The sequence below is a fragment of the Cetorhinus maximus genome, chromosome 2 (genome assembly GCF_964194155.1).
Source record: "Cetorhinus maximus chromosome 2, sCetMax3.hap1.1, whole genome shotgun sequence".
Taxonomy (NCBI): Eukaryota; Metazoa; Chordata; class Chondrichthyes; order Lamniformes; family Cetorhinidae; genus Cetorhinus; species Cetorhinus maximus.
In genome coordinates, this window is record NC_135880.1 from 205910629 (window position 1) to 205925416 (window position 14788).

General features: G+C 42.1%; 1 protein-coding gene across 1 annotated transcript; it reads right to left on the reverse strand.

Annotated features, from left to right (window-relative positions):
- Nucleotides 1–331: 331 nt before the first annotated feature.
- On the reverse strand, nt 332–10246 carry smfn (small fragment nuclease). The gene is made up of 7 exons (XM_078531893.1): nt 9971–10246; nt 8129–8212; nt 7933–8010; nt 4367–4478; nt 3674–3782; nt 2963–3016; nt 332–1421 (listed from the first exon to the last, which is right to left on the reverse strand). Exons 1-7 carry the CDS (start codon nt 10229–10231, stop codon nt 1286–1288), a joined length of 834 nt encoding a protein of 277 aa, XP_078388019.1. The 5' UTR covers nt 10232–10246; the 3' UTR covers nt 332–1285.
- Nucleotides 10247–14788: the final 4542 nt, after the last annotated feature.

Genomic DNA, 14788 nt, shown 5'->3' on the forward strand with positions numbered 1-14788 from the left:
CAATCTAATATGTTGAATTCACTGCCCAAACTGCTTCACCTTTCTCCTTTTCAAAACCCACCTCTCTGATATCAAGCTTTGGGACACTTGTCCCAATATCTCCTTGTGTTCAATGTCAAATTTCAATTCCTGTGAAGCACCTTTGGGATGGTTAAAGGTGAGATGTAAAGGCAAATTGTTGTTAGATAAAGAACCATTTTAAAAATTACACCACCTTTATTATTAATTTAAAACAAGACTTGACAAGAGATTTCAAAGATTGCTGCAATAATGGAAGGTGTGGATTCATTTTACCCAGTCTAATTTTTGATGGTCAAAACACACACAACCATTTGCTGTTGCAGGCAGAGTTTATTTTGAATAAAAATAATTGCACTTTCAATGTTCATTTTTTTTTATTTCATGGCACAGTGCTAACAAAAAGTTGAGGCCGAGTAAAACAATTTACTGAGGGCTTTTACAATGACAGTCAATCAGAACTTCTTTATCCCTTTCCACGGTCCTATGTACACCAAACATTTCAACACATGATTAAAAAATTAAACCAGTTTCTGGCGAGATGATTCATTAAGCAGCTCGAGATCAACAAAAAAAAACCAAACCAGAAAGTCACACCATATGAAGTAATATAACAATTACTTACAATATGGAGCTTAACCAAGCACTCTCTCCCAGGAAGATATGGAAATTAGAAACTTAAGCAGAAAGATATCAGATTTATTATGCAGTATTTAAGTGGACGAATTTCATTAAATTAAAAGCAGCTGTGCTCTAAACTAATGCTGTTGTGCTGATTTATACGTCAAAGGCTCAAATTAAAAGAAACAAAATTAAGCCTTAACTAGCTTCATTACAATTAATCAGCAAAGCCTGTAACTAAAAAAGACTAAACACTACAGAAAGAAATAAAAGCATAAAACTGCAGATGCTGGAAATCTAAAACAAAAACAGAAACAGAAATACCTGGAAAAACTCAGCAGGAGTGGCAGCATCGGCGGAGGAGAGCACAGTTGACGTTTCGAGTCCTCATGACTGTTGAAGGGTCATGAGGACTCAAACGTCAACTGTGCTCTCCTCCGCTGATGCTGCCAGACCTGCTGAGTTTTTCCAAGTATTTCTGTTTCTGTTACTACAAAAAGAAATTTAGACACTCTGCTTTTAACTGTTATGCATCACAAAAGAGCTTATTTTCAAGTGGCCAAACTTGATTTTAGAGCAAAATACTGTAAACAAACATCAAGTTTGTTGGGAGAGCTTCCTGGGTGTCCCAGTCTGTCCCTTAGCTCTAGCTCTCTTGCTTATTATCATCGCCATTTTCTAGGTGAGTCTTCCTCTTCTTCTCATCTGCTTTGGTTTCTTTAAATATGTGTGTCCTGTAAAACTGGAGCTCTTTGATGCTTGCACGGATGTCATCTAATGCTCTGAAAAGTAAGCGATATGGCTTAAGAACTAGAATTAGTTCATGTAATTAAATTACTAAAAGCCTGCAAAATAATGCACTTTGGTGGGTAGTTTTCTCAGCTTTCTTCTGTCTCTCAAAGGCAAAGGGTTCTAAATTATCAGCACAATTGTACAAGGTAGTTATTTGTCGACTATAAACTTGTCCACAATCACTGTCTAGGCTATTTAACCAGAGGACATCACAACCAAGCTTGATAACAAGTTTCAAACAAACGAAGACATTTGGTGCTCATGTGCTCCATTTCTGCACTAAGTCCAAGTTAGTCTACTTTCATCTACATTAAGCTGGTGTTTCAGCATTTTACACCTTTAATAATGCCACCAAGATCTTTTCTTATGTCAACTTTATGGCCTTCCAGAATAGGACTGCAAAAAAGTGCAGCCATCTAGAAGCAATTGTGTAGAATGTCATGAGACAGAAATATGGATAAATACTATCCAAAACAAAAATAAAAATACCTGGAAAAACTCAGCAGGTCTGGCAGCATCTGCGGAGAGGAACACAGTTAACGTTTCGAGTCCATATGACTCTTCAACAGAACTAAGTAAAAATAGAAGAGAGGTGAAATATAAGCTAGTTTAAGGGGTGGGGGGGTTGGGGGCAAGTAGAGCTGGATAGAGGACCAGTGATAGGTGGAGATAGCCAAAAGATGTCACAGTCAAAAGGACAAAGAGGTGTTGAAGGTGGTGATATTATCTAAGGAATGTGCTAATTAAGTGTAGAAAGCAGGACAAGTAAGGTACAGATAGCCCTAATGGGAGTGGGGATGAAAGGAAGGGATCGAAATAGGCTAAAAGGTAGAGATAAAACAATGGACTTAAAAATAATGGAAATAGGTAGGAAAAGAAAAAAAAGTATATAAATTATTGGAAAAAAAAAGGGGGGGGGGGTGAAATCGGAAAGGGGGTGGGGATAGAGGAGAGAGTTCATGATCTAAAATTGTTGAACTCAATATTCAGTCTGGAAGGCGGTAAAGTGCCTAGTTGGAAGATGAAGTGCTGTTCCTCCAGTTTGCGTTGAGCTTCACTGGAACAATGCAGCAGGCCAAGGACGGACATGTGGGCATGAGAGCAGGGTGGAGTGTTGAAATGGCAAGCGACAGGGAGGTCTGGGTCATGCTTACGGACAGACCGAAGGTGTTCTGCAAAGCGGTCACCCAGTCTGCGTTTGGTCTCTCCAATGTAGAGGAAACCACTTTGGGAACAACGAATGCAGTAGGCTAAATTGAGGGAAGTGCAAGTGAAATGCTGCTTCACTTGAAAGGAGTGTTTTGTTACACTTTCAGCCACTGTAAGTCAGAAGAGTAGAGAGTTCTTTTTCACCTACCTAGCTTTCAGAGATAAAAGGGTCACAGTGCTGGCATTATCTAATTTTCAAGGAAGTCTACTTATTTGTGAACTATATTTGAATTGAAGTTCCATGGCTAAAGAGATTTTAACAAACTAGCTTACTGAAATTCTATTATTCCTCCAAATAGTTGCAATGGCAGGCATTACTCACCGATGCAATGCTTTCTTCTTTGGTGCATCTTCATATTCATCTGGATACCAGCGTCTGAAAATAACAAAAGCAAATAATGAACATGTAGATCTTGATGAAGATTTGAACCGGATAGAAGTGCAAACCTTTGAGCTTATGGATCAAATGGGAAAAAAATCAATTGAATAGAACTATAGCTCTTACAACACAGTTGTGAGCAGGGGAAATAAAGCCTTGGAGAATCAACACTTGATTCTTGAAGCAATCCTCTGCAAATTCCATTTTGATGCCACAAAAGAATAAAAAAAAGGGAACACAAGACTTTCTCCCCAGTAGCCGAATTTTCCATTTAGATTGGAAAATTTCAAATTGAGTGGCAGAACAGGCTCAAGGGCCTGAATGGTAAAGGATCAGGGGTAAACCAAAAAGCAAGCCTACGTTTTAACTATGGATCCGAATATTTTCCTGTGTTAACGTTGCAGTCAATCAGGAACCTTGCCATATGCAGTATGTCAACTATAACAGAAACCTAGATGCACATGTGTTGCAAGTGAGCCATACTCTTATGCAGTGGTGACCTAGTGGGCTCCAATGAAAGTCAGCAGCACGGCAATTTAAAAATAAAGTGCAGTGCTCCCAAGTTGCTAGAGATGCTCTCATTTCACATTGTATTTTAATACAGTTGCTACTCAGTAATAAGCAAAATTTTGAATAAAACAGCAAACTTTTTACCTGCATAATTCTTTGATGGTGCTGACATCAATTATTCTGTAATGCAAATGCTTCATGAACTGTGGCATATACTTATCCAGAAACTTTTTATCAGCATGTACTGAATTTCCTAGAAATAAATGTTTAGAACATGAATCTTCTGCTGCATTACACTTTTCCCTTATGAATTTTCTGCTCTCCTCTCCTGAAGGATGCCAACTCATGCAAGCGTACGTTCCAAATGCCTGCAATTCCTGTAATTCCTCTTTGATAAATCAAATTTCAGAATGGCTAAGGTGGTCCAAATATTGTGAGCAGGCCCATAATGCTGGCAGAAAAAGCTACTTCCACAATACAATTTTGATCCTTCCTAACAGCACTGTGGGTGTACCTACACAACATGGACTGCAGCAGTTCAACGTGGCTCACCACCAACTTTGCAAGGTCAATTGGGGATGGGCAATAAATGCTGGCCTAACCAGCAACTTTCACATCCAGTGAAAGAATGAATAAAAAAACCCTTCTTAGTCTAGAAATATATCTTTGGGCTTGTTTTCTTTTACAATTCTCAGTGGTCCTTTGCTTCTTATGCCTTCAAGAATGTTACTACTGGCTATGATCATGAAGTTACCTTAAATATATAAAGCATTTTCAGCACCAGCATTATGAAAAAATGCAAGCAAGCCATATAATACCTTAGTTAATGTGACATACCTGCAAGAGGACAGAGACCTGGTGGGGTATGCTGCCGTATAAAGGACAGAAACTCATATTCTGCTTGCTGCAAGCTGATCTTACTGTCCCGCACTGCCTGTGTGAGGCCTGACTGCAAGGAAAGGGCAAAATATATATTCTCATTGTGAGCTACAAGAATAACAGTTGTTTAGATACAAAAAAAGTCCATAAACAATACTATCTCCTTCCAATGCATCTCAGCAGCATGAAATCTCAAGCTTATGTCTTAAAATTTAACACTTTGCCCCCTTAACTGATACTTCCTTTACTTTTACTTCCCGCACTCTAAAGAATTTTATAAAGACACTGTCAAATCTCCTTTGGCATGGCACAAGGAGTGAAGTGCAAGTATAGTTTTCAGGCAACTTGATGATAGAGGGCCAGGATGCTAGACGAGGGTTGCAGCTTTAATTCAGAACAATTGAGCTATTTGAAATTCATACATTCTGTCATTACTTTAACATAATTATAAATTATGCCTTCATTTATAATAGAAACTATACACAAACCTACCTTCTTGTAATTATACTCTCCCAGTGATAATGTTACAGTGTCACCACTGTTTGCTGTAGCATTAACAGCAAACCCATCAGCACTTGCCACAATTACAGGCTAAATCTGACAGCAACCCTCTGGCACCTCCATAGTTAAACATGGAAATCCAGAAGCTGCTGTCAGAGATACCCTGCAGAGGGTGCCCTACAATTTTGCAATCTTCACTGATATACACGGCACTGAAAAAGTCAATGGCATAAACTTACACGTGCACTCAATCTGCTAATGAAAGCTGAAAACAATTATGGCTAGTCCATTCAGGAATAAGTTTTTAAAAATAAATGATAACTGCTGATCTATTTCTCTGGCCCTGAAAATTTAAAATTGTGAAGCCTCATCTCCTCAAGACAATTAATGTTGCAGACTTTAAAAAAAACTGGTTTGTCTCAATCTCTCACCATTATTTCCCAATTTTAAAATTTGCTTTCTCTACACTATAATTTATATTTAATGCACCTGTGAGGATTCTTCAATGAGTGATTGTAGAGCCTTGGAGTTCCTTGTGCTGTCCACAGGTCCACTGCAGAGTGTGCTGTGTTGGAACAGACAGTCGTGACTGGAAATCTACAGTCTAAAACAAGACTCGCCCAACCCCTGGCCCACAGCCAAGCCTCTCCATCCTGGCCTGCAGAGCCACTGTTCAATATGCAGCTAAGATAGACATGTGAAGTGGAAGATTCTGCAAGAATCTTTCCCTCCAATCACAGGCTATTCCTCTCTTGCATTCCTATCAGCATCAAATGGGTAGAGAAACAGCAAACCATGTGGTCCTTCATTCAGCTTGAGGCCTGAACACCTGCAACAGTGGTGAGCCCGCTGGGTAGAAAGAGATGCCAGAGGTTGTGAGGAGGCGGTGGTTAAATGGCTACCAGGCTTGGGGAGAAGGGGAAGAGGCTGTCTGCCAGGTGGACGGTGGGGGGGGCGGAAAAGAGACAAGGCCCCCTCGGCGAGTCAAGGTGACAAGAGGGCAGTTGCAACAACAGTAGGGCCGGGTCAGACAGGGTGGGGAGAACAAGTCTATGGCTGTCTCAAACCTTACCTCTGTTTTAGTCACCAACCCACCCAGGCGCATGGTTGTGAGTGAATGTGTCAGTGTGTGTGTGTGAGCGAGAGCAAGCGCAAGCCTGGCTCACTACCAGTCTCAGGGTTCTCACTCACCCTCACACAACACACACTCACCAACTCACACAGTGGGGTGTGGGTGAGGAGGGAGTAAGTGAGCACCCTGAAACTGGGAGTGAGTCAGACCCAAACACACACTCTTTAATAAAGATGACCATTAGAGTGTAAGAGTGTGTGTGTGTGTGTGGTGACTCTCTCCCAGTTTCAGGGTGCTCACTTACTCCCCCTCACCCCACTGTGAGAGTCGGTGAGTGTGTGTTGTGTGAGGGTGAGTGAGAACCCTGGGACTAGGAGTGAGACACACACACACACACGTTACAGCACTTTAGGTGCAGTTGCAGGTGCCTTTTAGCTCAGGTTGGCTGGACAACTGGTTTGAGATGCAGCACGGGTTCGATTCCCGTACCAATTGAAGTTACCAATGAGGCCTTCTCAAGCTCGCCCCTCACCCGAGGTGTGGTGACCCTCAGGTTAAACTCACCACCAGTCGTCTCTGTCTAATGAGAGAACAGTCTATGGTCCTCTGGAGCTACGGCGACATTCATTCAAAACAAAAACAGAAATATCTGGAAAAACTCAGCAGGTCGGGCAGCATTGGCGGAGAAGGACAAAGTTGACGTTTCAAGTCCTCATGACCCTTCAACAGAACTAAGTAAAAATAGGAGAGGGGTGAAATATAAACTGGTTTGGGGGGGGAGGGAAATGGGGAGGGGTTTGTAGGGACAAGCAAGCAGTGATAGGAGCAGATAACCAAAAGATGTCACAGACAAAAGAACAAAGAGGTGTTGAAGGTGGTGATATTATCTAAAATGTGCTAATTAAGAATGGATAGCAGGACACGCAAGGTACAGATAGCTCTAGTGGGGGTGGGGTGAAATAAGACTAAAAAGGGCATAAAAGGTATAGATTTAAAAATAATGATAACTTTGTTCTTCTCTGCCGATGCTGCCAGACCTGCTGAGTTTTTCCAGGTATTTCTGTTTTTGTTTTGGATTTCCAGCATCCGCAATTTTTTGTTTTTATCGCGACATTCATTCATTCAGTTGAATGAGGATTTCTGCCTCGGCCACCTTCATTCCTCAACTTATTTTTGAAATTTATGGTTCATGTTGTACCAAACCTTATCTTTCCAAAATGTGCTCATCAGCCCCTTGAGTGGAAAAAAAAATTGAAACGTGGCCCCTTGCATGAGAAGGTTGGACAAGCCTGGTCTAAAACCTGTCAATTTTCTTTTAGGCAGCTGCCAGCATAGTGAACAGCAACTCCTGTTCCTTCACTGCTGACTGCATCCAGGCCAATGTTTACTCAGGCAGTTTTCATTATATATAAACATAAGAAATTGTAATGGAAAATTTGACAATGCAAATAGACTGATTCTTCTATAGCAAATTACAACGAATTAAGTTTCTTCTCCACCAAGCCCATCTAATCTCACAAGCAGCTTAAAGAAAAAGCAAAATGTTGTTTTTCACAAGCTCACCCTCACCTTTTTAGATAGATTGGAAGACAGAAAATTAAAGCAATTAACATTAGTTCCTGACGCTGCAGAGGAGATTACATAAACAAAGTCATTCTCCAAGGTGATTTCAAAAGAAGCTATTCAACCTAGGGAAGGTGCTCTGGAAACAAAATTGAAATATTTCAAACGTATTTCACAATTAATTATCTTTCAAGGACAGAGACTATTGTCAATGTACAGGCATCCCAAGTACTGAACCAGAGGACATGTATGAATTGTTCTAAGCAAATTTGATATTAAAATTGTTCTTTTGTAGGGTGTGGGCAGGATTGACACTTCAGACACAAGCATGTAAATTTTTAGCCGTGCAGAAGTAACAATGTAATTGAAATGGTCAGCAGTCCCATACCTTTCCATGATGTTCTGTACACCATTCTGACATGCCATCCAGTAGCTCATTTGGTTGGTTAACAATCAAATGTGGACCCTGATAACAAGAGAAACACCAGTGACATGTGCACTTCATTTTGGAACAGAAAACACATCCAAAAGACATAATTTAAAATCCACTCTTTTCCAGGGGTAGTAAATTTTAGACATCTTACCTCAACTAAAATATTCAATTCTGAATCGGTTATAATGCAAGCCATTTCAATGATTTTATCTTTTTCTATATCCAATCCGGTCATCTATTGAAGAAAAAACAAAACAAAAATGTCAGACCACAAGATCTTACAGCTTTTATGGAATTGCCAGGAGGGGGTAAAAGGCTGACTACTGCAAGCTGCACTGTTTTTGAATGGTAGTCTCTTGGAAAACCTAAAGCCCCACACTGTATAATACTAGACAAGAACATTATTCTGCCAGGGAGGCAGTGGCATAGTGGCACTGTCACTGGACTAATATTCCAGAGACCCAGGGTAATGCTCTGGGGACCACAGCAGATGGTGAAATTTGAATTCAATAAAAATCTGGAATTAAAAGTCTGATGATGACCACGAAACCATTGCCGATTGTTGTAAAAACCCAAGTAGTTCACTAATGTCCTTTAGGGAAGGAAATCTGCCATCCTTACCTGGTCTGGCCTACATGTGACTTCAGAACCACAGCAATGTGATTGACTCTCAAATGCCCTCTGAACAAGGGCAATTAGGGATGGGCAATAAATGCATGCCTAGCCAGTGATGCCCATGTCCCATGAACAAAGCACAACATACAAGTTTAAGTATCTGCAAACTCCACTTGTTCCTTCACATCATTCATTACATTGACCACACCGAACTGAACACAGTCATATCAGGAGACTCCCAGGACAGCAGAGGGGCTTTAGGGATGTCCTGGAAGCATCTCGAGAGGTCAAACATCTCCACCAATTCATTGGAGACCCTGACTTGTGACCAACCAAAATGGAGAAAGGTCAGTCCATAAGACACCAAGCAAAGATTTCACAAGGAACATGCAGAGGCAAAGTCAAGGTGTTGGAAGGGGCACACAAACTCCTAGACAACCCACCTCCCCGATCACACATTGGACTTATCAGCCATCTCGGAGCCGATCAAACTAGAGTCATCCTCGATCCCAAGGGGACGCCTAAAAAAGGAGACACCAGGAAAAACAGACGCTGGGGCATGGGTTTGGAATCCACAAAATGAAACATGCTTACATATCATCCAATACAATCTCTGCAAGACTAAGATAAATCTAATCCTGCCAATTTTCATCCTAATTGATCAATTTTAGTTTCCTAGCTATTTACACATTTTCTCACCAATGCAGAAAGCTTGTTCACTACCACTTTTGACCAAGAAATAATGAACAGGTTTGCTTGCTCCAGTTTTGCCATTTTTCTGCTGAAGTGCACAATTCTCCTCCAAGCACCTCGTCGACTGATATAAGCAGCTGACAATAGGGAAATCACAGAGAAAACTTGCATCATCTCTCTCTGGCACATTACAGATGCTGCACAAACAGTACCGTCAAGCGTATAAAAATAATTCCCAACTTCAACTGCTGTTCAATCAAAACCTTGGACTAAGCAAATTTTTGAATTCATTATACAGAATGCAACACCATTGCAGGGGATAAAACGTCTTTTGCACAGTACACCCAGGATTGTGACTTTCTGCAAGTGCCTGCATCCTAAAGGAAATGGCTGCATTAGGGTCAGTCGAAGTGGGGTTAAAAACGCAGATCGTTTAAAAAGCTACATGGAGGCAAGTGGCACGGTTATAAACAGGAAAAGCAAAACTGAGTGAGAGCTGGGCACAGCATTGATCACAATTCGGGGAAAAATCTGCAATTTGTGAAATAGCTATAAACTTGGCAAATTTTGCTTCAAGGGGGTGATGCAGAAGTTTTCTATCGCTCTCCGAGCTCCCCAGGGATGCATTAATCCACCACCATAAAGTTCTATCTCACTGGCGGCTGGAAGAAAGGGGCTAAGTTACCTCCAGATCCACCCAGACCATCCTCTTGGCCATGCTCTGGGCCGCCATAGTGGCGAGAGGGCGGGTTAGGAGATGGGAGGCCGAGCCCGAGGAGGTGGAGAGGGCAGACGGCGGCTTCTCGCTGCAGCGGGGCCGGGGACAGGCTGGGTGCGGGCGGCCGGAGCACTGAGCGAGGCTCCGGGGCCGGCAGCAGACTGCGGGTAGGCAGCCAAAGGCGGCAGCAACTTTAAACTCCGTGCGGTGGACGCGCAGGCGCAGCATGGCCGGCGCCCGGCACAGCCAATCCACCCGACGGCAGCCCCGCAACAGGCCCCGCCCACAACCACGCTGTCGCAAAACAACATCTGCCTTACCAAGTCGGTGCTGAGATGTAGCAGAGATTATGTAAGCTCAAAAGTAAAGACTTATTTCTCATCACTTGTCAAATACTTTCACAAAGAATGTTGCTTTATGTTAGCAATTAGTGTCCAGCTCTACAATAAATTTTGTTTACACGCCATAAACTATATTCTTTATTTTGTTTTCAGAAAGTGTTGACCTTTATTCTGCTATTAACACCTACTCTGGACCTTGTCATGAAAAGCCGGTTACAGCCATGGATTACTTACGGACCTATTGAACTTTTTAAGTAAGACGTGTGTGTTTTTAAAGAAATACAGGCAAGGTCACTGAGCGAAAGATGGCTGATAATGTAAAGTGACCACTTCCGGAAAAATTCCTATCTGGATTATACTGACAGACCTGTCCTGAGGGAACATGGAATGTCGCACCTGAAAAGGTGTCATGGCTTTCTTCAAGCTTAAAACTTAAACTTACACTTAATAGGGTGATAGGAAAGATGCAAAAAACTAAAATTTAACCTCCTGTGGTCGCAGAGACAAAAGACTGATTACCAAGTCTCAGCAGTCATCAAAAATCCATCTCCTGTTGATTCATATCTCAGAATATGTGAAATGATCAGAGATCAAAAAAACAGACTCTAGGAACAAGACATTTTTTACGCTCACAGGAAAACACAGGGAAAAATGAGTTAAAAAGCTAGCTGTAGAGCAGTGCAGTGTGTGACAGCAAGAAGACGACCAACTAGTCATCCGTGCAGTTGCAGGCGAAGTTTCGCGCTCTCTCTCTCTCCCTCTCGGTTGTTGGAGGCAAGGCTCAGTGAAAGCCACAATCAAAAAGGAAATAGGACAGCTCCTTCAGCTATCCTGCAGAACCAAGTGTTTCCAAATTCACTGTGAAACTGCCAAAGTCAGCTCTCCTGGAATCACCCAAATTAACGGCTGCAATGTTTTGCCATCTATTCCTCATGGACAAGCCAAAGACTGATTTATATATCTTTAAAAACTTTTATTTGGCTTTAACTTCTCATTTCTGATCTGTGTGTATGTGTGCTTTTCAAAATAATTTTTCTCGAGTTTTTAGTAACCAATAAACTTACTCTTTGACTCAAGAAAACCTGGTTAAATTGGCTCCTTCTAAATAAAAATACATTTGGACTGGGACAAGCTATCCAGGACAGGTGGGAGGGATCTCTTTTAATTTAACCCTGTTGTGGCCAACTGAGGGGGTTGGATAAAGAAGGGGAGCCATATCATTCCTCCTCACTCAGGAGTATAACAAAATTGGGGTCCCATACAGGAAGTTAACAAATTGGTGGGCCTCGCCTGGAGTCCGGTCGTAACAACCTTTATGTCTTGAATACTATCATTACCAATCCCTTTGCTTTGTGTACCTTTATATTTTTGTCATTTAACCTCCTCCACCCTCTAACCTGTCCTTGACCTCTTTTTCTCCAACTGCCTCTCCCCGCCTTTTTCAACAACATAAAACCTTTCATGTTCCTACCTCTGAAACAAAAACAGAAAATAAGACCATAAGATATAGGAGTAGAAATTAGGCCATTCGGCCCATCGAGTCTGCTCCGCCATTTAATCATGGCTGATAAATTTGTCAACCCCATTCTCCCGCCTTCTACCCGAAACCTTTATCCCCTTACCAATCAAGAACCTATCTATCTCGGTCTTAAATACACTCAATGACCTAGCCTCCACAGCCTTCTGTGGCAATGAATTCCATAGATTCACCATTCTCTGGCGAAAGAAGTTTCTCCTCAACTCTGTTCTAAAAGGTCTTCCATTTACTCTGAGGCTGTGCCCTCGGGTCCTAGTCTCTCCTACTAATGGAAACATCTTCCCCATGTCTACTCTATCCAGGCCTCTCAGTATTCTGTAAGTTTCAATCAGATCCCCCCTCATCCTTCTAAACTCCATTGAGTATAGACCCAGAGCCACTAACGCCTCCACTATCTCTTCAGCTATCTCCTTCAGAACTCTGGGATGTAATCCATCTGGTCCAGGTGATTTATCCACCTTCAGACCTTTCAGTTTTCTTAGCACCTTCTCCTTGATAATGGCCACCATACTCACCTCTGCCCCCCGACTCTCTTGAACTTTGGGAATGTCACTCGTGTCTTCCACTGTGAAGACTGACGCAAAGTACCTATTCAGTTCCTCCGCCATTTCTTTGTTCCCCACTACTACTTCTCCAACGTCATTTTCCAGTGGCCCAATGTCCACTTTTGTAGTTGTCCTCTGTTGGTCTTTGTAGGCTTCCCAATCCCCTGGTTTCCTACTGCTCTTCGCCGCATTGTATGCTTTCTCTTTAGCTTTTATGCTGTCCCTGACTTCCCTTGTCAGCCATGGTTGCCTCGTCCTGGATGCTGGAAAAACTCAGCAAGGTCAAACAGCATCTGTGGAAAGAAAAACAGATGCTGTTAGACCTTGCTGAGTTTTTCCAGCATTTTCTGTTTTTGTTTCAGATTTCTAGCATCCGCAGTATTTTGCTTTTATATTCCTACCTCTCCTCAGATCAAAGAAGAGCCACATTGGATTCAAAACATTAACTCTGTACCTTTCGCCACAGATTCTGCCAGACCTGGAGTTTTTCCAGCACTTTCTGTTTTTATTTTAGTCTATATTTAGCCTATTATCCCTGTTGCCCTGTCAGTTTTCTCTCCCCATTTGTTAGATCTGTTGGGATGTAGTTGAAGGAGATGCTGTCCCCTTTGACCATGGCTCTTCTGTGTTCAACTTCCACTCCACAAAAATCAGGGCTGATGCTCCAATGCACCACTGAGGGAGTGCTGCACTGTCAGAGGTACTGTATTTTCCTTGAGATTTTAAACTGAGGTCCCCTCTGCCCCTTCAAGTAGATGTAAAAAAATCCCAAGGTGCTATTTCAAGAAAGTACAGGGGAAGTTACCCCGTTGACCTGGTCAATATCCCTGAACAACATCGCAAAAAACTGGTTGTCTGCTCATTAATTGCCATTTGTGTGCAAATTGGCTCCCACATTGTAATAGTGATGACATTTCAAAAATACCTCATTTTGTGTAAAGCACTTTAGTGCTATATAATGCAAGTCTTTCTCTATTTTACCCAACATACACCGAGAGTCAGCAGGCTGCTTTGTGGCGTTGGATGAGGAAAGGGGTGGTCACTGTTCCGAAGGGTACATATTTGTTGTACATGCATGATGGTTGAGGCATCCTCGTGATTCATCATGCAATTTCATTGTTTTCTCTCTCCTCTTTGTGTGTGTGGTCCAGTGAAGCAGCAGTTCATAGCACTCTGTAAGTCATGTAAGTTTACTTATGGCACATGTTTAAAGAGATGTTGATACTCTTTTCTTACGATGAAAAATTCTGCCCCCTATTTAAAGAAGAGTCATGGCAATGGTGGTAGTGATTATTTAAAGCAACTTTCACTTTGGCGTTGGGGAAATATCCGTCACGAACATAGTTCTAAAGGTTACATGAAAACTAAAATGTGTACACAATAGCATCAAGATGTACTCTACCACCACATCCAGCTGTTGAAATCCACATATAAGTGCTGCAGAACAGGGGAAGAGATTTGAGCGAGCCTGGGAAAGCTATGCTCGTGTGATGAAGCTTAACCAGGAATCAGAATGAGTATAGGTATCGACACTTATCACAGTGATCTGGGAAGAGGAGCATAAAGCCTACTCCATGTGGATAGACTGGGCTGAGGTTGGAGCCAGGAACAAGATAGAGCTGGCGCTGATGAAGTTTTCTCAGTACTGCTAACTGTGCAAGAATGTTCCTTTTGAGGGATATATATTCAACAGGAGAATGCAAGATACTAATGAAACATATGACCAGTATTGTTTAGCACTGTGAAAACTCACCGAAGAGTGCAAGCTCCAAATCACAATGCCAGGAGAGATGATTCCAGACCGACTTATGTTCAGGCCTGCAGATTCAGTGGTGTGGGAGAGACTGCTCCAGGAGGTTAATCTAACCTTGTTGAAGACGGATGAGATTTGTCATGCATCTGAATGGTGGTGCAACGCAAAGTCATTGGCCAGTGGAGGGGACAGAATGTGAGTGTGAAACAGAAAGCCAAGGAGATCCCAAGGCACAACTCAAACAGGCTCAGAACAACACTGAAGAATCCCGAAAACTCCTGAGAATGGAACTGCAGGAAGAAACACGAGATCCACATGAGAGATGTGTCTGCTTTTGGGAAAATGTGCAACAATCACAGAAAGATCACAATCAAATGCCATGGAAAAGAATTACTTGTTCACACAGACAGACAGCTAGAGAAACAGATGAAGAACCAAGGGCAATGATAGGGCTTTAAACTAAATAGTGGGGTGGGGGGGGGGCGGGTTCAGTTGCATGGAAATATAAAAAATCAAAGTTTAAGAAGAGGGTAAGAGTGCAGGTTAGTGACGAGGCTGATTGTTACCAAAAAGTGAAAGGAAGGGACAGAGTGTGTGAACGCCATATTG